General features: G+C 39.3%; 2 protein-coding genes across 3 annotated transcripts in view; one reads left to right on the top strand and one right to left on the bottom strand.

The window, feature by feature from the left end:
- oxr1a (oxidation resistance 1a) overlaps nt 1-9,889 on the bottom strand; it is a 179,707-nt gene extending 169,818 nt beyond the window's left edge. Inside the window, exon 1 of one of the 2 annotated variants that reach the window (XM_069655581.1) lies at nt 9,783-9,889. The gene's annotated coding sequence lies outside the window, so the exon portion shown is untranslated. The remainder of the gene's footprint in view (nt 1-9,782) is intronic. The other variant, XM_069655583.1, reaches the window with a different exon arrangement.
- A 5,009-nt stretch (nt 9,890-14,898) lies between these two features.
- LOC138584076 (uncharacterized) overlaps nt 14,899-25,768 on the top strand; it is a 41,898-nt gene continuing 31,028 nt past the window's right edge. The window contains exons 1-7 of the mRNA XM_069656209.1: nt 14,899-15,004; nt 15,708-15,870; nt 16,032-16,103; nt 16,239-16,315; nt 16,856-16,956; nt 21,765-21,881; nt 23,363-23,437. Coding sequence (XP_069512310.1) covers nt 14,945-15,004; nt 15,708-15,870; nt 16,032-16,103; nt 16,239-16,315; nt 16,856-16,956; nt 21,765-21,881; nt 23,363-23,437 — 665 coding nt within the window. The 5' untranslated portion in view covers nt 14,899-14,944. The remainder of the gene's footprint in view (nt 15,005-15,707; nt 15,871-16,031; nt 16,104-16,238; nt 16,316-16,855; nt 16,957-21,764; nt 21,882-23,362; nt 23,438-25,768) is intronic.

Below are 25,768 nucleotides of genomic sequence, written 5' to 3' on the forward strand. Positions count from 1 at the left end.
TTTTCATGTTTTTATTGAACACACCATGTAAACATTCACAGTGCAGGGTGGAAAAAGTATGTGAACCCTTGGATTTAATAACTGGTTGACCCTCCTTTGGCAGCAATAACCTCAACCAAACGTTTCCTATAGTTGCATATCAGACCTGCACAACGGACCATTGGACAATTCCTCTTTACAAAAATGTTTCAGTTCACCAATATTCTTGGGATGTCTGGTGTGAATCGCTCTCTTGAGGTCATGCCACAGCATCTCAATCGGGTTGAGGTCAGGACTCTGACTGGGCCACTCCTTCTGTTGAAGCCATTCTGTTGTTGATTTACTTCTGTGCTTTGGGTCGTTGTCCTGTTGCATCACCCATCTTCTGTTGAGCTTCAATTGGTGGACAGATGGCCTTAAGTTCTCCTGCAAAATGTCTTGATAAACTTGGGAATTCATTTTTCCGTCGATGACAGCAATCTGCCCAGGCCCTGAGGCAGCAAAGCAGCCCCAAACCATGATGCCCCCTCCACCATATTTCACAGTTGGGATGAGGTTTTGATGTTGGTGTGCTGTACCTTTTTTTCTCCACACATAGCGTTGTGTGTTCCTTTCAAACAACTCAACTTTGGTTTCATCTGTCCACAGAATATTTTGCCAGTAGTGCTGTGGAACATCCAGGTGCTCTTTTGCAAACTTCAAACGTGCAGCAATGTTTTTTGTGGACAGCAGTGGCTTCCTCCGTGGTGTCCTCCCATGAACTCCATTCTTGTGTAGTGTTTTACGTATCGTAGATTCATCAACAAAGATGTTAGCATGTGCCAGGGATTTCTGTAAGTCTTTAGCTGATACTCTTGGATTCTTCTTCACCTCATTGAGCATTCTGCGCTGTGCTCTTGCAGTCATCTTTACAGGACGGCCACTCCTAGGGAGAGTAGCAACAGTGCTGAACCTTCTCCATTTACAGACAATTTGTCTTACCGTGGACTGATGAACATCAAGACTTTTAGAGATACTTTTTGTAACCCTTTCCAGCTTTATGCAAGTCAACAATTCTTAATCATAGGTCTTCTGAGAGCTCTTTTGTGCGAGGCATGGTTCACATCAGGCAATGCTTCTTGAGAATAGCAAACTCAAAACTGGTGTGTGTTTTTTATAGGTCAGGGCAGCTTTAACCAACACCTCCAATCTCGTCTCATTGATTGGACTTCAGGTTGGCTGACTCCTGACTCCAATTGGGTCTTGGCACCATTAGCCATTAGCCTAGGGGTTCACATTTTTCCACCCTGCACTGTGAATGTTTTATATGAAAACATTTTTTTTTCGTTTGTGTGGTATTAGTTTAAGCAGACTGTGTTTGTCTATTGTTGTGACTTAGATGAAGATCAGAAAACATTTTATGAACAATTTATGCAGAAATCCAGGTAATTCCAAAGGGTTCACATACTTTTTCTTGCAACTGTATATACACTATCAGTCATACTTTTTATCATTTGGGACTTCTAAGTCCTTTAACAAAACAAACTCCTCCTACTTTTACCACTCTTGGTTCAGTGATTCTGACACCTGCATGAAAATGTAGAGAGAGTTCAGGTGCAGCAACATCTTTATAAAATAAATACAAATTGACTTGTGGGCTGTAGTTGGTTACTTATACGATAGGTCATCTGCCATTTCTAATAGTACTCAAAGGTATGTTTTAGCAGTGTGACCAGCTCAGCGACGGTAGTTTTTGGAAACGAAAGCTCGCTGTCCTACTACCTGTCGGCACACACAACCTCACACCACGTGTGTAGGCGGAGCGGCTAAAGTAAACACTTTGCAGCATGTCTGCTCCATTACCAGCCTGTATGAAGCAAGTGTGAGTGTTAACCAGCACTGGGGCGAGGTACACCTGATAACGGAAATACACACACTGAAAAGCCTCCATGCACAACTAAAAGCCTGCCTCAGTCATCCCACCGACATTATCTGCGACGGCAGCAGCAGCATGTGCATTTTCACAGTTAACATGTGGGTGAGACACTCAGTCTGTTCAGGCTGATATCTGATATCAGATGGACTTTTGATGTAGATCAGTCATGGAAAACAAGAAACAATGGTTATTACTCCTTTTGAAAGCATCAAACTACAGCACATGCGCACATCACAATTGCAATGGTTAAATGATTTATCTTGCAGCCCTCATATTAGACTTGAATACACAAAACAGACATCCTTAAATGGTACAAAATAATTGTTTTTTCCTTTCCCTAAATAGAAAAAGACATTCATTTAAAACAAACCAAAACAAAAAAGTCAGTTATAACACAAAAATCAAAACTATTGATAACTATTAATAATGTTTCCACCTTACTAATGTTTGATTGTTAAAAAATACAGTATAGAGGTAGTAGAATCCTACAAATTTCCCTCTCTGTACAATTTATTACATTTTTCCTCAATATTATCTCACATAAAAAATATGTCGAACTATCTTAGTCACCAAACAAGTCAATGAAAAACTGAACTACTTAGATGACATGAGAGCTTTTTTAACAGTCATTCATGAACCATTTGGATCAACTCTCCTCCCTTGCTTGCTTGTACAATATATAACACCATTCCATCCAACAACTACACAGCCCCATGTGATTGTTCATCATGCCAAGAAAATTACTAAGACTCTTATTCAGAGTTCTCATTTTGCTTAAAATAAGCCTTTGCCTTCCTTGGTTGATCTATTTCTAGCTATTCTTGAGGTTTCTATGGTCATGGGGGCTGCACATGCTGATGACAATGGGGTGTAAAAAAAAAACATTAAAAAAAAAAAGAGGAAATCTTTCCGACAGAGTAGCTCATGGCAAGGTACCGAAGCTAGAACACTGTCAGTTTGAGTTAAGGCTACACAGTCAGCTTGGGGTGTGCTCTGTGCTGAGTCACTTTGCTGTATGATTCTGGGCTGACAGAGACAGATGTCTATGCAGTGTCAGTCAAAAATTACACCATCCACTTAAATGATCTTTGATTAAATTAGCTTTCAAGCAGCGGCCCACAGTGGAATCAAATGCAATGTTTGCTCAACTTAAGTGAAAGGGCTAAATCAGATTTTACCTTCTTCCTATCAAGTTACGTGGCATGGGCTTTGTGATGCATGTCATCTTGTTATCACTCCTAGAGTTGTCGACTCTTTTCCATTGAAAGTAGCTAAAAACCACAGTGCCTGGCTATGGGCAACGTCAGAAGGTTTCACAGGCAAGCAAAAATAATTACTTTTTCTATTGGGATATGAGTCAGCAAAACGTTATTTTTTGGGGCAACTGTTTGTCATTTGGGACCGCTGAAAATACATTACAATACATCTGGTCACTCCACCCAGAGGAGCTGTGGACTGTGCAGCTTGCATGGAAATGAATAACAGAAAATTATTGGAAAATATTTCTTGCTTATTCCCCTGATGGTCTGACTAATTTGTTACTAGTATCTTTTAAAAATAAACCCACTAAGCAGGTCTGATAAGACACGAAATCTAGTGAGAATGTTGGCAAGTTGGCAAAGCGGATCCCTTTATTTGAAGCAGCAGGCTAATGCGGAGAATTACGGAGTCAAAACATGCCCTTAATTTAAGTTTTGTAAGTAAGTTAAAGTAATATTTTTCAGAAAATGTCTGCCTTACCAGAGGTGAAAAGGAAAATCACAGGAATTTAGCACAGGTTCAGCACTCTCTAACAATTTTTTTGAGGCAAACAAATCATTTGATGCAACATCAAGATCCATAGACGGCCTCTGGCACTCTTTATCCTAGCTATATAATCAGTGATTTGGGTCACGTGGCCAGCCTCTGATGCGTCATGGGCCCAGGGGACTAGGAAAAGACAGAAGAATAAGGTTGCTTGTTGCTGTGCTCAAGGGAGGAGACATGAGGGGGTCACTGGGCTGGGTTCCTGTGGCTTAGCATGGCAAATCCTCAGTAATCCTCCAACGTGTCCCAAGGCGTTGTTTACTGTATGTAGGTAAAGCTATTACTGACCCAGACCAAACGAGACCCACTGCCATGTAAGCTACATCATACAACTGCCTCGGTTGGTCCTCCACTGTTCTGTTTAAAAGAGCACTGCTGAGAATGCTTTTCTCTTTTAAGTCTATTTAGAGATTATCATCATTAGACAGCGGGATAAGCCAGACCAAAAAATGAAAATCACAAAGAGAGGGTTGAGAAAACAAAACATTGTTCAGGGCATCTACACTAAAATGAGGGAGGGCTGTAGGGGGCTTTTAACAGTCTGTAGTCTGGCTGCATGTTAACATCTTTCTTAGATACAAAGTAAAATAATCAAGGAGAACTGCTATTTCTCAACTGCTCCAGACTAACACTCCTCCATGTAAACATATTTCTAGCAAGTTGGCATTGCAGCATGAAAGTATATTGTTCTGTCAGGAAATTCTGGTGCATGTCTGGAAAAGAATGTCTCTATCCGACATGGATCCATAGAGGAAGATAATGAAAAAATGAATTTCTTGGAAGCCTTTAAATGATCTTCCCCTGGATTCCTGGAAACACATTTACCACACATGGCAACAAATCACTGTCACTGCACTTGTCATTATTTAATTGCTTTCTTGTGGAAAAGTAAAAGCGAAATAAATCCTTTCATCTAGCAATTTTATCGCTCCCAGACTGAATTAAAATGCACATGCGGCTGCTTGTCAATATTGAGCGACATTTATTTACAACATTTACTTCAGGTAACTCATTATAACTCAAATATTCTATTGACAGAAAATGAATTGAAAACTGTTTTAATAAATGATGTGATTTTTTATTTTTAAATGTATAATCCAAAAAATATTGAAGCAGGGAACAAGTCACTTGATGACCTCACCTTTAGCATACTGCATATTCTGTTTTCACTAAACGAGTAGATAAAGTGTAATATATTAACTTACTTAGCTCACTTTAGCATGTAAAATAGCAACTAAAAGGTTGTGACAACTAAACAACTTAGTTAACAGAGTCAAAACTGTTTTGCCATGATCAGAGGGAAGGTGATTTTGGTTGATCACAAAAGCCTCTTTCTTATTTAAGATTATTGTATAGCGAGCCAAACTTGGAGGGTGTGTTATTCTCAGTCAGTTGTAAATCTGCCCAGAGCTGCTCAGGGTTATACAGAACACCTAATTTGTCTTCATATTTTTGAATTCAAATGTACAAGCTCAATGTTAAAGATGTTTGTACTATATTGTCATCAAAAAACACCTCATCGAAGCAGAAAAACAGCTGCTTAACACTCAAACCACTTTTTCACTAAGACATTTCACACTCTGGCCGGCAACAGTCAAATGGGATATCAGTAATTCAATGGTTGTCTGTTCTCCTTAGGGTTGCACTAATGTCCTCCCGCCTCTACCTAAGAACCGTGTGTGTGTGTGTGTGTGTGTGTGTGTGTGTGTGTGTGTGTGTGTGTGTGTGTGCGTGCGTGCGTGCGTGTGTGAGAGAGAGTACATTAAAGGCCCTGCAAGGAGTTTTTCACTGGTTATGAAACAGACTGAAAATAATTCTGATGACTCTATATGACCTACAAAAGCCATCAGCGACAACATTGATTATTTCTATGTAGTTATTTTTAATGCCAGAAACTGCTGGTGGGGGGTAGGTGTCAGGCGAAGCGATGAACTGCACGCTGCCTTTGTTTACATTTTCCAGGGCAAAAATTTAAAGTGAGTGATACATATGACTGTTAAAGAAAGCAGGATGAGAGTTTGTTGATTGTTAAAAACCACCACTTCAGTAGGTAACATTATTGAAACTAACTTTTTCTCACATTTGCTCCTACTGTCACTTTAAACATGCAGTAGTACATGAGAGAGATAATCTGTGAAAAAATCATGTTCCTCTGGCTCCTCCTACTGCTCCTAATGGCATTTGTAAGAATCTACTGCTCCCGAAAAACAACAACCAATCAGAGCCTAGCAGTCTCTCAGGCTGCTGTCAATCACACGCTCCGCAGCACCACTCCGTGCATGCTCACACAGTCAGGTTCAATTTCTTCAGTGTGCGCAGCGTCAGCCGGTTTGTGTCCACAAAGGCTTAAAAACAACCAGTGGGAATGAAAAACTGCCCATCCCTTCATTGCCAACTACGGCTTACACTACTAAGACTGTTAAACCGAAGAAGAAAAATTAGGAAAAGCAAGCTAACGTATATGGTTGGCTATGCCACCGGGAGCAATTTGGGGTTCAGTGTCTTGCCCAAGGACACTTTGACATGTAGCCTGAGGGAGCAGGGGATCTAGCCTCCAACCTTCGGATTGAAAGACGACCGACTCTACCACTGAGCCACAGCCGCCCCGCTCTAAAGAGAAAGAGTTGGACCGAGACGGAAACAAAACGAGAGCAAACATCCGGGCAGCATTTCTGAGGTGGAAAGAACTACAGGACCTGAAAGGATTAAAAAGCGATGTCGAGTTAGACAGTTGAGTCAGACTGCTCAACAGGTGATTACCCCAGCTTAATTTCTGCTGTATTTGTTTCACATTGCTAAGATGTCTGCGGTTACTGTGACGCTGTGTTACGCTGGTGTTGCAGTCGGGCTAACGTTAGCTTGTTCCCAACGCTGCTGCTCATGGTGGAGTGGCTGAAAATATGTTTGAGAAGTGCCCAGGCAGTGTTACCGTTTTGAACTTTCTCCTGATAGTTCTGTGTGCCTGTGCTCTCACGGCTAAATGTTCTCAACATCAGTGTGTTAATGCTTAGTTGGCTCTGTTGTTTTTTCCACAGTCTCTGTTAGCAAACTAAGTGCTGGTGGTTTTGCCAGATAGAATTAGCTGTAGATTACCATTCACAGCAAAAACACTGATTTCCACTGGTTTGATGTGTATCTGCTACAATAGTGTTGGTGGTGTAAAACAACGGCTGCGGTTGTTGTCATTTCACGTTTTTACCGGTGTCTTCGCCATATTGTATACCTAGCTTTGTCAGTTGCCGTGGTTACTAGCTTGCGCACGCATGACAGCCTCCTCTGCGGGAAGGGTTTTGGAGGCAGGAGATGCAACGGAGAGAGAGGGGGAGGGACCTGGAGGTTGTAATCTTTCAAATTCTTAAGCAAAGTCCACTCTCTTTCTCCATCTTACCTACTGCAGCTTCAAGCATGCACAGGACAAAATCAGCAAAGAGATAAGAGGTACGGCTTTGTCCACAGGGGGCACCAAAATCACCACAAACCAAAAGTTCCTCACAGGAGCTTTATTAATGAAGTTGGATAGATTGTTGCAGCTATCAAGACATGGCAAGCCTTTCACGAAAAATTATTTGAGATTCTAAATTTTGTGGCGGCCATCTTGATAAACATCACACTTTCACTACTTCCCTCACAGCACCAGCCTGTCAGTGTGAAAACAAAGCATCCAGAGCATGAAAGCACGGTTTGATGAACTCAAAATCAGTTTTTATTAATAGTCTTTTAATTAAAATTAAAATAGCATGAATATATAAATGTCTACTAAGTTAATATAATTCAGTTTCATTGACCTAAATCTCAATGCAGAAATCAATTGGTAACAGCAAGCACTCACTGATGCTTCCAGGGTGAGGGATTAATCAATCCTGCAGGACCATGCATAATTTGATCATGAGAGTCATCATTCAAAGTGTGTGTGTGTGTGTGTGTGTGTGTTTCTAGGTGCCATCCAGTATAGTAGTGACAGAGATGATGGCCCTTGTTTTCTAACATGACTTGTTCTCAACAAGAGAACTTTTATTTCATAACATAGGTTTAGAGTAGGTCTGCACAGTATTGGGCTGCGCGGGATCAGCCCCATGACAGTAACTTTAAAAAAAAAAGGCTCACGTCTCCTACTTCTTGTCGGCACAAACAAACCTCATGCTGTGTGTGCGCTGCAGGTGTAGCCACTAATGCATGGCGCTAAAGCTAAAGCATGCTGCTACGTGTAACGGGAATACACTTACTTCTAAGCCACCTCACATAACGGAGCATCTGCCTCGATCATTTTGACGACAAGATCTGTGACAGCAGCATCGTTGCGTGTTTGTTTACAGATTACAGGCAGGTGACCCACAGACTCTGCTCTGGTGAAGAGCTGCACCAATGTGAAACCATACTAACTTCTATTGTAGATAAGGGATGGAAAATTAGATACTGGCAAGTTTTCGTTTTACACAGCAACAATAAAGTAGCAGCTTGACGTGTTTCACTTAATTTACTTCGGTATCGCACTTCCTGCGATGTAAGTATTGCACATGCACACATTGCAATTGCGATTGTTAAACAATATATTGTGCAGCCCTAGTTCAGAGCATTTTACATTCAAGTAAGAGTCTTTTACCTGTAACCTAAATATTGGTGTCAGAGCTTAAACAAATAGGTACTTAAGCTACAGTGAGATCATTATTTTGACTGACTAACAATCAGGTAATTGGCAAGTCATTTTTGAGCAAAAATGCCAATAATGCCCAACTTCCAGCTTCTTCAAGGTAAAATTGTTTTGATCTTCTTTAAAATATCTAATAGTGCAATAAATACATTTGGGTCTCTGCTGTCATTTGGACAAACAAGCAAATTGAATATGTTATCCGGAGCTATGGAAAAATTACTTCACTGAAAAAAATTATTTTTTTTGTGCTGCTGAGAAAACACTTTGGAGATTAAATAACTTATAATGGCAGTTGTTTTTTCTGGACAGTTGAGACCATGTAAAACAACACAAGCCATTGTCATCACAGAACAAAAGAGTCATATTGGGTCAGTTTTTCAGCTGCATGTAATGCTCATCAGCTCCTTCACTCCTGCATGTTTTGTGTTATAAATCGACCTTGAACATCTCACCGACCTTGAACAAACTACAGCGTGCATTAGCAAAGGACAGTGTGTCCCTAGACAGTGATACAGTAACTTAAAATGCTGATCCTGCTCAGGACTAATATGTTTAATGAAGATGTAGCCTATAATAAAAGATAAAGGAGCCCACCCATCTCTCCCTGGAGGCAGATCATTGTGCACCTTAAGGGGCTATACATCATTGCATCAGGAAATGGTGTAATAGGCTAAGCTCTATGCAGGGGGAGTTTTGGGGCGATTCTGATGACTCACTTTAATAAGTCTCTGATCCTCAGAGCCTTCTAGTTGCTGAGGAATGAACTTTCCACTCCCCCACAATAACACTCACCTCAGATGCCATTTAGGGTAGCGTAAATGCTCAATGTAGATGGTTAACATCCTTATCAGGTCGCTATAAGGACACTGAACATTAACAATTATGAGTTGCTGAGTTTATCCAGGCTTGTATTAATCATTGGTATTATATTGTATTTTTTTAAACGTTTCTTTTACTTCTATGTTATTAAGTGACAAGTCTTAAGCGACGTCATTGCGATCATGTCTGTCTTAATTATCCTCTAGTACCTCCAAGTGTCCTATAGCCTAATATTCCTGCAGGGAGTCCCAGATCGCGTTTGAAGCGAAATTGGTTGACAAGCATGCTACAAGTAATGCTTAAGGGTAAATGCATAGTTCGCTATCTCGATAATTACAATTGAACGGCATAAATGTCACGCAATGGCCAGTTAAGGTAGAACTACAGCGACCCTTCACCTGAATTGCACCTGCGCTGTCTGAAAGCATCTTAAGAATCAGCATCTTAAAAGGCATTTTACCATCCGGGTTCCCGAGCAGCACCAGCTGCACTGAAACACAACACTTTACAAACATTAAACCTTTATAAGGCAACGACTAATCCGGCAATATCAAAATATAAACCGGGTTAATCGTTTCGGAAATGATAAACACGTCGCTGCACATTGGTACTTACTTTCACAGGGACACAATGCCAAAAGCCGCTTCAGTTGTTCGCCAAAAGCCTATTCGGACATATGATTTTGTATTAAAAGTGCTTCTTCATCAGGCGTGAACCATCACGGGAGCGTACACAGAAGCAGACATGCGGAGTCATTTGACCTTCTCCCAATAGAAACTAGCTACCATCGCTGAGACGTAGAAGAGGGGAGGAGCGGACCATACCAAGCAGGCTCGTCGGCGAGTCGAGGGGGGAGAGTCGGGAGAAGAGAGCAATAGAGAGCTGTTATCCGGGGATACTCTAAGGTAGTGAGAATTAAACAGTATTTGTTGTGCAGTGAAGGTTAGAAATGAATGAGGACAAAGCCAATAGAACTATAGTGAAATAGCAGAGTGTAGAAATGCAATCAATACTTTCATTCAATTTCAATCTTTTTTCTGTCTCTGTAGAAATGTTCCCTTATTATGGTCAGAGGTTTCACACCCCTACTGTTGTCTCTCACTTATTCATCGTTAAGATAAATATAGAGAAAAAGCTATCAAACTAGCATGTTTATGCCAATATGGGAAGTGTAAAGTAAACATAATCTACAAAATAAAAGTCCAATTTTCCCAAATGGCACATTACCGTAGGACTGGGCAATTTAAGCAGAAAGGCACAAGGCTTGGATATTTAAACACTCATATTCTTTATAAAACGAAATAGTTTCAATGTGAAATTTCCTGTATGACGTGAACATTAGATCGCATTAGATGTTGGAACTTTATGCCCTATGATTTATTATTCATTATTATTTAAATGTATGCATTATCCAGGTTAAATAGTTAAACTCACGATATTTATACAGTTTATCAGATCATCTTCATATGGCATTTTTTCCAATCAAGAGAGATTTTCTTGAAACTTCCTTTGGGACTTAATGTTTAATGATTGACTATAGTGTCATAGTCAGTAATGACACTATAGCCAATCAGTAAGTCTCTTTTGATTATAATAGAAATAATTGCCATCTGTAGTTACTGTTACACACTTGCCCCATGAACACACCATACATCACAACAGAATACTATTTAAGTATTTTACCATTAAAAATAACATAGCATATAGGGGTCTCTAAACTTTGTTTTTGTTAATTTATGTGTACCAGTTACTCAGCACTATGACTACATTATCTGTGTAATAAATTACCAGCTATATTACAGAATATCCAGACAGCCAACTGGCACATTATCAGCTTCAGAAAAGCTTTGTGAAAAAAGTATATTACATTACTATATACAATAACATCTGATGGTATAACCTCATTGATTTAAATACAGTTAACAAATTGTTTTTCTCTTCAGGGTGTTGTCATTGTAGGTACAGAAGAACGCACAATATAGATATGGTATGGTTCAGTGTGGGATCCTGTAGGAACACTTAAAAAACATGTATTTTGAAATGTTGCCATCCACTGTTGTGCTTGCATTTAAGATGTATATTTTTTGTAGTTGTGTCGTGATCGTGATGCACAGGTATGTGACAGTTGTTGGGGGCCCAAGGCCAAAAGCATACCAGTGCCTCTTGCACAACCACATTTACAACACCAGGACTTTGTGCCCACTGAGTTGGAAACTGCATTTCTCAAGTATAAATGAAGACTTGTTACTGTATTGATTGATAGTGCACTTTAACAGCGAGGGGGTAAAATCGATGACAGCTCATGGAGTCTTAAGACTGAGTGCGGAAGACTGATGCCTGATGCTTACCCTCCAGAACAACCCAAAGCTTACTCATAAATAAATGAAGGAGACAGTGCATATCCTGAGAAATAGCTAGCTAACTTGCTTTGTTTGCTACATAGCTTGGTATACAAATAGCCTTTGTTTATCTTTTTACACTGAATCACACGTCAAACAGAAATAGCCCTTATTACATATTCTTCACTTAACAAAAAGACAGTAGCTTTTTTTATGGGGCAGAGAATTCACCAGAAATAAAATAAATAAAAGAACAGCATTGCAGCAATATCATTTAGGGTGTGTGTATGTGTTTTCTCACACCAATAAACAGTAAACAGACTTTATTCATTTGGCTTGCAACTATTTGAGAGCCAGTAAATTTCTCATCTGAGTGAGTCTGACGGAAATGAGTTTGAAGACACTGCCACACCAGCTTCTTTAAGCTATATGTTCATTTGTGAAAATGATGTGATGGCCAGTTGTCAGACATGATAAAAAGAGTTTTTTAATTTTTTCCCTTTTTTCCCCACAAAAGTTTTTCATGCTTGTGAAAGGCCTGTAGTAAGTCTCTGTTGTGTATGTCAATTCTTTAGTGTAATGTGATTTTTTGAAGTAATCAATTTTCAGGGTTTGAGATCAGCATAGAACTAAAGTGAGTAGCCTGCTTAGGAAGAAGCTAAAACTGGACAGAGACAATGTGGGGGCTCAGGTATGTGAGAAATGTCAAAATAATAGGTTATTATTTGCACTTGGACTGTGCTCTGCACCCCAGATTTATTTTGTGCCATATCCTATAATTATTATAATAGAAAAGTTCACTGAAACTACATATTAAATGCATTGTGTGAGACTCTGAATGTCAGGGCCGAGGGGGAAGAAGCAACACTTTGAAAATGGCTCCTGCCTCCAGATATGGCACAAAGATGGTGTCAAGGTGACCTGGCACTGAAGGAATGGCTCATCATCATGCAGTGGAGGAGTGTAGATGTTACATGTGGCTTAAGGGCAGGTGTTGTTTATGAGCAATATCTAAATAGCATAGCAATGTACAAAGCACTGTTAAGAACATTCTTTTTTAATGGGGCTTCATGTTGATCCCCAGTGAAAGACTTAATGTACTTACAGAAGTCCTCAGTATTATACATGTATGGAATATTATAGCAACAATAACTAGATGACACCGTTTTAAATTAGACTACTGAGTATATGAAGGTCACAGTAAATAGTAATCCCAAAAGGGATATTGTTAAAGTATTATGGATTTTTTACTATCCTACAAGAAAATAGAGGGAAATTGTATCCAAGGGGCAAACTACAAATACAAACCTTTGTCTGGAAGTCAAGGACACCAAGCATAATCAGACGTATGTTCCTTTAATCATCATAAACCATATTATTATTTTTAAATCTTTGATGGAATTAGTTGACTTTGATATCAATAATGAGGCAGACAATGTTACAATGTTACAATTTCATTTAGCAGACGCTTTCGTCCAAACAATGTACATCTGAGAGTTAATACAACACAAGCAATGATCAAGACAGGAGGGAACGAGGTCAGTAAGTGCCAACAAACAGCTTCAAGTGCTACCGGACACTGGTGCCGTCAGACAGTGCACAGGGCGTTTTTTTTTTGTTAATCATCAACAACATCAAGGTCAATATAGTCACATCATCACCATCATGAAAAACCTAATCAACATCAACAACATCCTCAATGTTATCATCATCAATAGCATCAATATCATTAAGGTCAGAGGTGTTCATAAAGAGCTGGGTCTTTAGCTTCTTCTTAAAGGCAGAAAAGGACTTTGCGGACCAAATGGAGTTTGGTAACTCATTCCACCACCGGGGTACTACAGAGGAGAAGAGTCTAGTTAGCGACTTAGAGCCCTGTTGTGATGAGAGTACCAGGCGCCTTTCATTGGCAGAGCGTAGTGGGCGGGAGAGAGTGTAGACCTGGATAAGGGCGTTCAGGTGGGCAGGAGCCATTACCAAAATACCCTAGTGTTTTGTTCACCTCTCTTCAGACTGACGACGACATGGAAGTCAAGGGCTGAGAGACGGCTGTTTAAATGGTATTCACTAACGGTAGAGTGAACCTACAGTTGTCTGATTGGACCATCCTTCTCTCTATCCTAATCATGTGGAGCTGGAACAGATGCAAGAGGCTAAGAAGGCCCTTGCATTATTTGGTTTAAGCAACCCTGGATACCCTGCAACATAAACAACACCGCAGTCTGACTAACAGTAAGTCAATACCTGACATTCATCATTTCGGTCCAGCCAGCCTTTATAATTACTCAAGGCACCAGTTAACTGCTATCTAGGGTTTATTGTTGAGGCTTTGCTTTGTCTAGACACTATTTACTAGATAAATAGTCAGGGTAGTTTCGCATTGTTCTCGCTTTGGTGATTATAAAAGCATAAAAATGTGTCTTTGCAGCTGCTGGACTCTCGATGAGAAAAAACATGTCTCCTAATCCCTTTGACGACAGGTACCAATATTTTGTTAAACCACTTGGCTATTATTATCTCAAGTCTCCATAAATAAATGTGAATAAAATACTTGCTTAAATGTATTTTATGTGAATAAAATACCCACTTGAATGTGTAACATTATATAGGGAAAGTACAAAACCCTGTTACATAATTACATATTTTTTTCTAAATCATATTATATATTTCAGCATCGTTGCACTCCTCATATTTGCACTATTGTCTTTCACAGGCTTGTAGATACTAGGTTAATATTTAATGTTAATTGTAGGCTTGAACATATTTATTTTTTAGTATTTAATGTTTTAGTCTACAAAGAGAGCAAAGTTAAACCGGATTCAAATTCCTTGTATGTGTACATACCTGGCCAATAAAGCTGATTCTGATTCTGATTCTAAATTGATCAAGTAAGAGAGCTAGACAGAATGCCTGGCATACTGCTACAGGCATATAAGCAATGGGAACAAAGTTGAAGGCACACTTTTATGACAACGAAATATGTTCCAAATGTACTGTAAATAAAGTACATACTATTTAAGAGCTGCTGCAGTATGTACAAACATACAGGGATATTTTGTATATTGACATAATGCATGTTTAAAAAAATGTATTTGTTTTGGCAAAATTGACATAACTTAAAATATTTAATAAAATATCAGTAGTTGACATTATTGAAACACTCAGCTGTAAAAGTAAAATAAAAATGTGACTCTGGAAATCATATTAAAAGCCGAGTGACACATATTCTAAATCATAAATAATTAAAAAGGAAAAAATAAATGGCAAAGTACAACAGAAGATATCATGAAATAGTGGGTGGGTATAATACTAACAACGCGCATGGAACTATTTTTGTCTCCTCTCGGCTTCCGTACCTCCACCAGGAAGTTGCAACAATTTAATTCATTGTGTGACGCTAGGGTTCATGCATGTGTTTTTACAACACTTATTTTCAAAATGCGTTCAAAAACCGAAGCTCAAGCATCGACCAAAGAACCTCTTAAGTCTGACAGAAAGGTATTGCGCCAGTAACGATAGCTAGGTAGTATTATTGTTCACGTGACGACGTTTTCTACACAGTTTATGGCGATAGCACATCTCTGTTTGCTAACATTACCCAATACGTCAGTCTATGTTCGTGTAAGTCAAATGCGGGCATCCAAGTATGTCTGCTACTGACGTTTTCCTGCTCTTATATCGATCATACAAAACTAACGTTAAGTGGAGCACGACACAGTATCCTGTAGTGTCCCTTAATTTTGCGAAGAGATGAGCCAAATTCTGTTTAAAAACAATGATTTTAAGAGCTCTTTGTCGATTTACAACTTACTTATTCTCACGTGATTCATAATTATTTTCATAACAAAGCATTAGCAACGGCTCTTAAATTGGGCGTGTATTCAGAACAGTAATATCATATTTGTCAGCTATTCACTTGGGAGAGGGACAAACCTTCCACTAAAAACCTGATGCCCTAAATTAACTTTTAAATACTTGTTAACAATCGATTATTATTGTTATTGTTATTATTGGGTATGGAATTAGCTCTGAAAAAGCTACAGTGGTATCAGAATTATAATGTAAAAACAAACATTTTAGGTTAAGGTTACTGTATATGGAGATATGGAGAGTAAAATAACTTTTACTGTTCTGAGATGCTGAAGTCAAGAAAACACATGAGGTCATTGTATTTTGTTCTCTACTCTTTGTTCTCTACTAGGATCCAGATCAAAGCCTGCACAGACAAGCTGAGTCTGAAGGCAGACTGTCCAACAGCTCTGTGCTCCTGAACATAGCTAAGTTTTTAATTTTAATCATCATCATCCCTCCGTTCCTCAACTATGCATCACTACAGAGAGAAGGACAGATGCTCTTGCCTAAAGGTTTCTGTTAGCTAAGACATTCAACGTTGTTGTTGCTTTCAATTCAATTTTATATTGACATGCATAACATGCACATTTAACATTTGTTAATAAGACATCCGTCAGTTATACAAGTCTGTGAAGCTCAATTGCTCTTTCTATTTTTTCTCTCTTACATCCAGATGGGCAGATTGTTGATATTGGTTTAGGTCAAAAGATGCATCTTTTGTGTAAAGGAAAAGGAAAACCAGTTGGTAATAAATCCTACAAATACTGTAGGCTATTTAACAGAATTTACTTTTGAAAATGACCAACATTTTCAGAAACATGGCTTAACGTCTATGTTTGTTAACTTGGCCCACCACTATAAACACTTTGTTTTTCTTTAGTTGTACTGGATGCACCAACAGGCATGTCCTCAGATGTTTGGTTGCATGTCCAGGAAAGTGTGGCCACACTTACAAAGGTGAGGAAATGACACAAATACTGTGAATGCTATTGCCTGACTGTACATTAAAATATTATAGATTGTTTAAACATATATGTTAAAACAACTTAATAGAACTGTAAAAAAGATACAATGAGGGCAAGTTTAAAAAAACAGCTTTGTTTTGCCTTTGACCAAAGAAATCTACTGATGTAAACCTTCTTTTGAACCAGTCTCTACTAATGCAGCCATACTGTTTGTTGTTAGGGGCATTTAGGGACAGTCCTTGCAGTGGTTCTGCCACATCGTCTCTGCTCAACAAGGACCCAGTGCAGCAGAAAGTCGGGGCTGACAGCCTGCCTCATGTTGTTTGTCTGAAATTTGACCCAATTGAGGTCACTAGCTTGTTGGGGGAAAGGCCGAGACACATCTGACCAAGTAAATTACATAAGCTATGACAACAACAAATAGGGTAGGGCAGGGCTTAATCCTAATTGAAAGCATCTAGTGTGTGTATAAAGGGTTTTATTTAGAAATCCCTTAAAATCTGTGTTGTCCCTGTTTTGTCACATGGCTCAGGTCTGTGCCTATGACAGGATGGGACTGGGCTTTAGCAGGCGGCTGATGCACAATGAAACTACTGGAACTGAGAAAATCTGGGGGATGTCAACAACCGGACGGTTAGTATGCTAGTTGGCAATCATTTTGAGTGCTTTGGAGATATAAAATGTGGGCTAAGACTATTTTAAGAGAGACTGTAAGACAGAAAAGTATCAGAATCAGGACAGTTTGGTTCTGCAACAGAACCTACCAGAAGCTGTCCAGGCCCTTAACTATTAAATAATGAATGCACTGCTATTATCCCTGTCTGTGTGACACACTGTAAGGGTATACAATGGTATTCACTATTGGTGGTTGTAGTATAGCTTCCCCGTGGGAGTGATGTTTTAATTATTTATTGTTATAACTATTACTTAAATTACTTATATGTCTGAAGATGTTCATTGTACATGAGGTGGGTTGTATGTAAATTGGCACCTCAGTTTATTGTGTTGTGTGGACTCACCAAACCAGATCCCTATTACCTTCAAGATTAACTTAAAATGGTTTTGTCATAAATGACGGTGAACATAAGTCTAGGTGATTTCTGAATATGTGAGTGGGATGTTTTAAAACTGCAGGGCCTTCTGTCCCACTTATCTGTTATTTCTGGGTTTGTAAAAAATGTTTTGTGAAAGTTTTGAATACAATGGAGGCCAATTTTACAGCAGCATGGTGGAGAAGTCTTTCGGTCCCGTAATAGTTTGCAGATAAAATCAACCTAAAGCATATTTCTGTGCCTGTGACACAGGCCTTTTGTTAATGCTGTGAACACAGAAGCGTTAGAAGGAAAATACATATGTGACTCTGCTATAAGAGTGAGTGCAAGTCATATTCCTTGTCATCATTAACAGAGGCTTCTATTATGTAATATACACTATATAGAGTGCTGTGAAAAGGTATTTGGTCCCTTCCTGATTTCTTATATTTTTGCACATTTGTCACATAAATGCTTCAGATCATCCAACAAATTTTAATATTAGACAAAGATAACCAGAGTAAATACAAAATGCAGCTTTTAAATGATGATTTCTTATATTAAGGGAAAAAAGTTACCAAACCTACCTGGCCCTATGTGAAAAAGTAATTGCCCGCCCCGCGTTAAATCACAAATGAATTCTGATTAACCACATTTTTGGGAAATCTGAGTTCAATTTCACCGGCCACACCAGGCCTGATTACTGCCAGACCTGTTGAATCAAGAAATCACTTAAATAGAGCAGATGAGAAATAACAGATAAGTGGGACAGAAGGCCCTGCAGTTTTAAAACATCCCACTCACATATTCAGAAATCACCTAGACTTGTGTTCACCGTCATTTATGACAAAACCATTTTAAGATAGATAGTAGAGAGAGCACAGCTGGAAGGACACGTTTCTTTATAAGAAATAAGAAGGCTACAAATAGACTTGTGGGCTGCAGTTGCGTTACCTGTACGTTATGTCATCTACCATTTCTAACGATGTTCATATGTAAGTTTAATCAGCGCGATCAGCCCGTTGACGGTAACTTTTGAAAACAAATTTGCTGTATCCCACATCGTGTCGGCACACACGACCTTTTCCCTTGTGAGAGCTGCAGCTCCACTAAAGTAAACAAACACTCCGTGGCACGTCCGCTCCGTTACCAGCTCGTATCTGTGGCGACAGCGTTAATGAGCACCGGGACGAGGTGCGTAACTAAAAGCCTCCTTAAAAGCAAGCCTGATCACCCCGCCGACATTATTAGGGATAGCAGCAGCGTCGTGTGCTTGTTTACAGTTTACAGGCAGGTCACACACAGATGCTGCAGATCCGCGTCAGTTCACTCTGTGCTCTGATGAAGAATCTGTAGGCACTGGACTGGATTTTAGTATGGGAAGTGTTCTGATTTCCATTTGTAGTACGTTTGAAGTAAGAGTAGTTTTCACCAATCACGTAGCAGCAGGCTTTGGTGTATGCAGGAAAGACTGGCTGTGTTCGAAATGTCATACTATACTAGCAGTACGTACTGATTTGGCCAAAATGTAGTATGTATGCAGTATGCAAACAAAAGCAAAATTTACAATATACCAAAAATACCCGGATGTTGTACTGATTCGGAAAAAATCTCCAGTATGCATCAGACCAGTCTGCCTCACCTACTGTATCCCACAATGCAAAGCACTGGAACGTCACTACAGCAGTTGAAACATGCTACAAAGGCAGTATGCAGTACTGTTTGAGTATGTGGTAGGCAGTACGTTAGTATGCGGTTTCGGACACAGCGATAGACTGTATAAAAAGATGGACGACATGACAGCTCCATAAAAGTGAAGCCAAAACATTTGGGGCGCCCCCTGCTGAATGGCTGCAGTATAGGTCATAAAGCCCGCCTCCTACATGTTAACAGGTGGGGCATGAGTCAAACTATAAAATCAAAATACACGTCCAATACATTTTTCTCAAACATTGTTTCTGTCATTATAGCTAGTTCTTATCATGCTGATTTACATCCAAGTGTTTATTTTTCTTACAAGTTTACTTTTAAAGTCGAGGTGAAATGAAAAAAGTCATTTTAATCCTTTTAGATCACATCCCCGGTTATATTGTGCATCTATTTGACAATATAGGCCAAAAAATACAGAAAATCCATTTCTTCGTATTTAACCAATCAATCTGCAACATTTAGCCGCAGAGCACCAAGAACTCTCAGTCAGTTAGCTAGCTACTGCGCTGTGGAGAACGTCTGTCTACGCCCACTTCTCAACGATCAAATCAAATCCCTCTAACGATATGTCCCGCCTGCACGTCCTGTTTCACTCGGAAATACGTCACGATACAGAAGCTAGATACTCTCGAAATGCCGTTTCAGCTCGACTTTAAATTAGTTATGTGATGCTGTCAAAATGATGATTGACAGCTCTGTTGACAAATTCGGCTCCTGCAGCCAATCAGTTCCAGGTGAGCAGACCGGAGGACGGTAAGTCAAGTGTGTGTTTGGGTTAGCGGAAGTGGCTACCGCCGCTTCACTCGGCGATCTCTACTGCGCAGTCTCTGGCTCCATATGACGTCACCATCGCAAGATGGCAGAGCCTATCACAGGGGCTATTTTGGCATTAATTTCGTATGGGAAAGCAGATGGAGACACGTTGTCCATCTATATATACAGTCATTGAGTTGAAATGGCAGACGGCAACAGCATTCCTGAAGGGGGGCGCTATAGCTAAAGAAGCAGCTTTTTGCTATTGGCGGGCTATTGTTTACTTCTGCTTTCCAAAACCAGAAACTGGCACCTGGCATTGCATACTGTAAAATAAATTTAAACAGCTTTGTACTGCATACTACCGCCGAACGCAGTATGCAGTATGTAGAATGTAGTATTTAGTATATAGTATCCGATTTCGAACACAGCAACTGTAAACAATGCAGCGCACGGAAAAGGAAGTCTTGGCTGGAAGTCCTTTATTGCTAACCGCTGGATACACCGGAATGCCTGAAAGGTTTGCTGTCTCTCCCAGAGGCTATATTGTCATCAGACAATAGCCCATGTGTTCTGAGATTGAAGAAGATAAGGTATGATAGACTTTATTGATCCCCCATTGGGGGAAATTCACTTGTTACAACAGCTCAAATTAAAGGACAGGTTAAAACAAGTGATGGATAAAAAAAAAAGGCAAGACAAAATAACAATAAAATGCACTGATAATATTAATAATAAATATATACACTAAGAAGATGTAGTTTAAACCCAAAGATTTACCAATTATGATTAAATACAACTCCCAAAAGTAGCAGCTAATATTCTAATTAGAGATGCTGTAAGAAGAGAGTGTTTGGAGCTTTTGTTTGTAAATTGTAAACTGGTGTTGATTATTATTATTATTATTATTATCTGTAGATTTACTTACCGTTTCAGCAGTTTTATGTTGTAACTGATAATTTCAACACTAGATCTATCAGATTGTGAATACTGGTAAATGTTACAATAACATTTTGTTAAGAGCAGGCCTGTTTATCAACATATGTCTAGTGACTGTGGCTGTTTGAGACTCCCAACCGATGCTTGTATATGGACACCTCGTGCCTTCTTCTCTGTAATACACCACAGTAATACGTTTGTCTAGTGCTAAATCTGTCAAAGGGATGAGAAAGGTTCGGTTCAGCGACGGTCAGCAATCTAGTTTACCTTGGCATCTGGCCCAGAGAGCAGGCGGGCGCCCATTTGAGATGCAAGCAATCAATCTTACAGAATTCAATACTGCAAGGAGCGTGATGACTACCTAACCTTAACCCTTGGAGTCCTGTGAAAACTCTTCATTTCAGTGTGACACCTCAGGTTTGATTTATCAGCCCAACAAACCCAGGTCAGCAGATGGCTCTCAGAAAGGAGCTGCTGCATCTCATGTAATGATAATTTTCTCTGACGATATAAGTTCGCCGGGGACTGTTTGTCCTGCGGGTTGCAACACAGAAGAGCCACCAGTGCCTTCCTTTATGCTGTCATTTGGTCTCAGCATTGCTATTTTAGTTGATGTGCTGTTTGGAAAGAGATCAAATGGAAAACTAAAAACACTTCCGACCTTAGCTTTATATTAGTTGCTTATTTTTTTAATTTAAGGATAGATTTTGTAACACTTATTTTTCCGCTCCCAAGTAATTCTTGCTTTTAAATCATGACTCTCCAGTGGGCTCTCAATAGACCTGTTAACAGGCAGGTAAGAGATTATTATTATACAATATGATACACTTCATTGTCCTTATAGGGAATTTTATTGTGGACTTGAATGAGATAAATGACGGGCTGTGGTAATTATCCTTCCTGCTGGGAGTCCAAGTCCAGCCTAGCTGAATAAACAAACCTCATGGCCCAATTTACAGCACATTTTGGTTTTGTGCTGAGACAGATGAGTGTTTTTTTGTCTTCCAGGATGGTGGATGATCTGCACCGACTTCTGCAAGCTGCTGAGATAGCCAAGCCCTTCATCTTGGTAGGCTCTGAGCTCGGCGCACTCAATAGCAGGTTTTACAGCAACATTCATGATGTGTAAGTAATGTATAATGAAACTACTTAAAGAATAGCTCCACTTGTTCCACACCTGAAGGACATTGTGTCATTAGAAAATAATAGAAATTGGATTAAACAAGATGAAACATTTGTTACAATATAAGACACTAATTAAAGCAGACACATCCAAATCCCCTCTGTCTGTTTCATTCAGGCTCGTGCAGTTTTACAAAGATGGAAATCTTTGAAAATAAGTCAGAAACTTAAAATACTTAGTGTTTTTGTGAAACAGCTGTGTACTGTAGTTTTGACAAACATTACTGAAAAATGAAAAATTAATGAGTTTAATCCTTTTAAACAACTTTTGGATTCTTTTATGTTGCAATTGTTTTTTGATTTGTGGTGTTTTAAATCTTCCAAGTCCCTGAATTTAGAACTTTTCACATCATATATTGGGTCAGTTGGTGTAGTTTATTGTTGTACAGCTATTATAACTTAAATCTTTGGAACTATAGAATTGTATTTGTGTTTGTTCTGTATGTATTTCACAATACTTTAACACGATAATCTCTCTATAGAGCTATAAGGTCTACAATAAAAATACAATGAATTTTGATTTCTCAGAATCAGAATCATTGATGACCTTGAGGAAAATGTGTTTATGGTAACAAAGGATCAGGTGGTTTAATAGTCTTTTAACAAGAATGGAACGTTATGCCTCTATAGGTTTTTCATGGGATTTCTTGATACATAGAACATCTGGAAGATTAGAAGACTTTCCTTAAACATGCATATGAAACTTTGAACATTAATATGAACATTTGTTATGTAAAGATACAGGGGAGCAATGACGTTCTGAGCAGAGAATGAAATTACACTCCCTCTGTGTGTGTTTCTGTCTTTGTGCACTGGCCCAGTTTTATCTTTTAAGTTTAGATGAAGTATGATTTGCAGTGATCTGCAAAGTACAAAAAGTGCCTTTGCCAATGGAGTCTGGTTGCTTCAAGGAGAGGCAACTGTTTCAGGTTAGGGGGATGTGTGCACATTTGTTTTGGTCTGAGATTTTAGTGCGCTAGTGAGACATCTAGTGGCAACTAATGCTGACACTAGTATCTTTAAAGTTTATATTGAATGCAGTTTCTCCCAATCTTCCAACTAGCAAAATATATCCCGATATCCATCCCATCATCTACCATATGCAGGCAATGTCAGATACACCACGGTTATTACTGTGACAAGTGCCCTGTACCAGGGATGAAAGATTAAGTATTTAATCATGCACTATGTTGCTGCTGCCAGGGGAGAAAATTAAGTAGTGGTGAGTGGATGACACCTTTCCAAATGGAAATATTGCCCCTGGATGTGGTGGAGGACAGAAGAATCTACAGAAAGACCAACGGGATAACACCATCCATCTCACACTCATTACAACTAGGGCCAGAAGGGTAACATGGAGTAGGGTAGTTAATGAGTCTTACTTAATATAGGTGTGTGTGTGTGTGTCTCCTCTTCGTCCTCAGGCAAGTGTCAGACCTGGTGCTGATTGATCCCATCCCAGAGGATGTTTTTAAGGAGGACCAGTGGACAGATTACTGGTGAGTTTATAGCTTGGTTCAGGGTGTATAGAAAGGGCACAAATGGGATTAAAGTGGAGGAAGGGATGAAGGAGCAATGGCTCAAAAGAGAAGAGAAGATGGAGACATGTTGAAGAAGCAGAAAGTAGGGGGGGCTGTGAAAGAGCAGAATGGAAAAGAGGAGTATGGGATGGAGCAAATAGGACGATATAGAGCTTTGAGGGAAACAGATAAAAAGCATGGGGCAGGGAAAACAAGGAAAAAGCAAATGTATCATGCAAAAACAGATAAGGAGAGTGGATGCAGAAATGGTAGTATATTTAATAAATAAAGCCCCACATTTTTTTCTGTATGCTGAGACTAGTTGATTATCTTTGCAGCGTTGGACTCATTACCATGATTAATTGAGGGTCAAAGGAACTCATTAGCTGATCATCCTCTTTTTGCATGAAACAGATGAGGGGAGATGGAGGGCTGTGGGAGTGGTCGGGACTGAGTAACAGCAAATGTATGAACATTGCTCCAATTCTCCACGCCATGTCTGGTAGTCATTGTCATAACATTTATCTAATTATGAATTATTTATCATACAATGGGGACGGATTGTTATTAATAATAGGTGAGAGAGCAGAGGAGGAACGTTGAAAGATTTGCCAATTATTATGCACTTAAAATATCACAGTAGATTGTTTACACGTAAAATATGTTGTGTATTCATTAAAAGGTATTTCACTGCTAAGGAGAATATAATGTGTAACTCTGATAACAATGCTTAGCTTTTAGCTGACAGCCTGGTGATGGATCAAAGATGAACAAATCACTGGAGTGTATCTGCAGTGTGTTTACAAAGCAGAACAAGCAGTTTCTTTTGCTCAAATCCACTTATCTCTCTAGTTATCCTTCTTACAAAATAGTATCTCTGTAAGTTATTATTAATCATAACAATTTTGGATAAGAGAAGATAAAAAGGGTCAGACAACAGAAGATTTTAAATGACTTAATGAACTTGCTGTTTTTCAAAACACTGCCAATTTTCATAATCAGATAAAAACTATGTTTAACTATACTGGTGCCAGTATAAGTAGAAAGTATAACTTCAAAATGACATAGTGTTCTACATATGATAAGCTCATCAATACATGCTTTAATGAATATATTCACACAATTCACAGAAAACTATTCACTTTTCAAGTTTTTACAACTTGAATTGTTTCAAGAATTAATTTGTTGTTTTGGCCTTATGTATGATTTTGTTGTCCACAAATCTAAGTCTCCAATTTGTCGCACCTTTACTTTCATAGATTAGGATAGTTGTTGCAGTACTTTAGTTTCTTTGTCTTGTGGCTCTCTTTCGAAGTACTTTATTGTATTTGTATTTGTTTTCTATGCATATGCTATGTGGAAACTGCCAAAATGAAAAATGAACCAAATGCAGAAATGCCAAAAACACCTTTTTCTCAAGTGGCCATTTGAGGCTGGCTGCAAAAATGAGTCAATCCCCATTAGGTCCCATGTTAAAGTGCCCAACTTCTAGCAGAATGAAACACGTGTAAGACCTAGAACAAAACATATTTCTGGTCTCTTTTGCTTGTTAACCCTTTTTATTTTTTATACAACTCACCCACTTAAACTGATATAGGCTTAAAGCAATGTTTCAAACTTTTTCAGACCAAGGACCACCAGAGTTTTATGTCTCAGAACGGGGCCCACATTGATCTGGTTGCGCTGGTTTGTTTTCAGACCAACAAGTGTGGAAAATCAAACTTCACAGTTGTAGGTGGTTGGAAATGGCATGAGCAGTTTCAGAGCAGAGTCAGCCAGCTCAGGGTGCTCAGGTCGGATGTGCACCCAAAAGTCTGCCACACCTTTCTCTCTGAAAGTCGTCTTCAGTGTTCCATCAGATGCGATGTCCACGAGGCTGTCAAGCTGCCTTGGTGGAAGCTTGGAACTGTAATGTTGAATGTTTGTTTTGCCCCTAAATGGATTTCTGGGAAATATGGTCCCAATTGCGAGTGAAGGCGTTGCAGATGTTCCTTGATGGCTGCAAACGTGTTGCCATCCAGCTCCTCTTCAGCAGGTAGCTACTGCGTGTACATGTGCTGCTAGTCCCTTCTGTTTTCTAGACATGACAGATGTCAACACATCTTGTCCAGTCGAGGTTTTTCTGCGCAATGAAATCATTGAGTGAGTCAAAATTGCTTCTCCTGTGTTGTTGGTCAGCAGGGAACGATAAAAAAGAAATTCCTCATGCACTCCGCCAGCATAAATGTACCTTACAAAACACGGCAGATTGGCCTCATTCCCGATGTCAGTTGACTCGTCCATCTGTTGTGAGAAAAACTGGCTTTGGCT

Source organism: Semicossyphus pulcher, unplaced genomic scaffold (genome assembly GCF_022749685.1).
Source record: "Semicossyphus pulcher isolate SPU_LCO1_2020_fin unplaced genomic scaffold, fSemPul1.0.p SCAF_9, whole genome shotgun sequence".
NCBI lineage: Eukaryota > Metazoa > Chordata > Actinopteri > Labriformes > Labridae > Semicossyphus > Semicossyphus pulcher.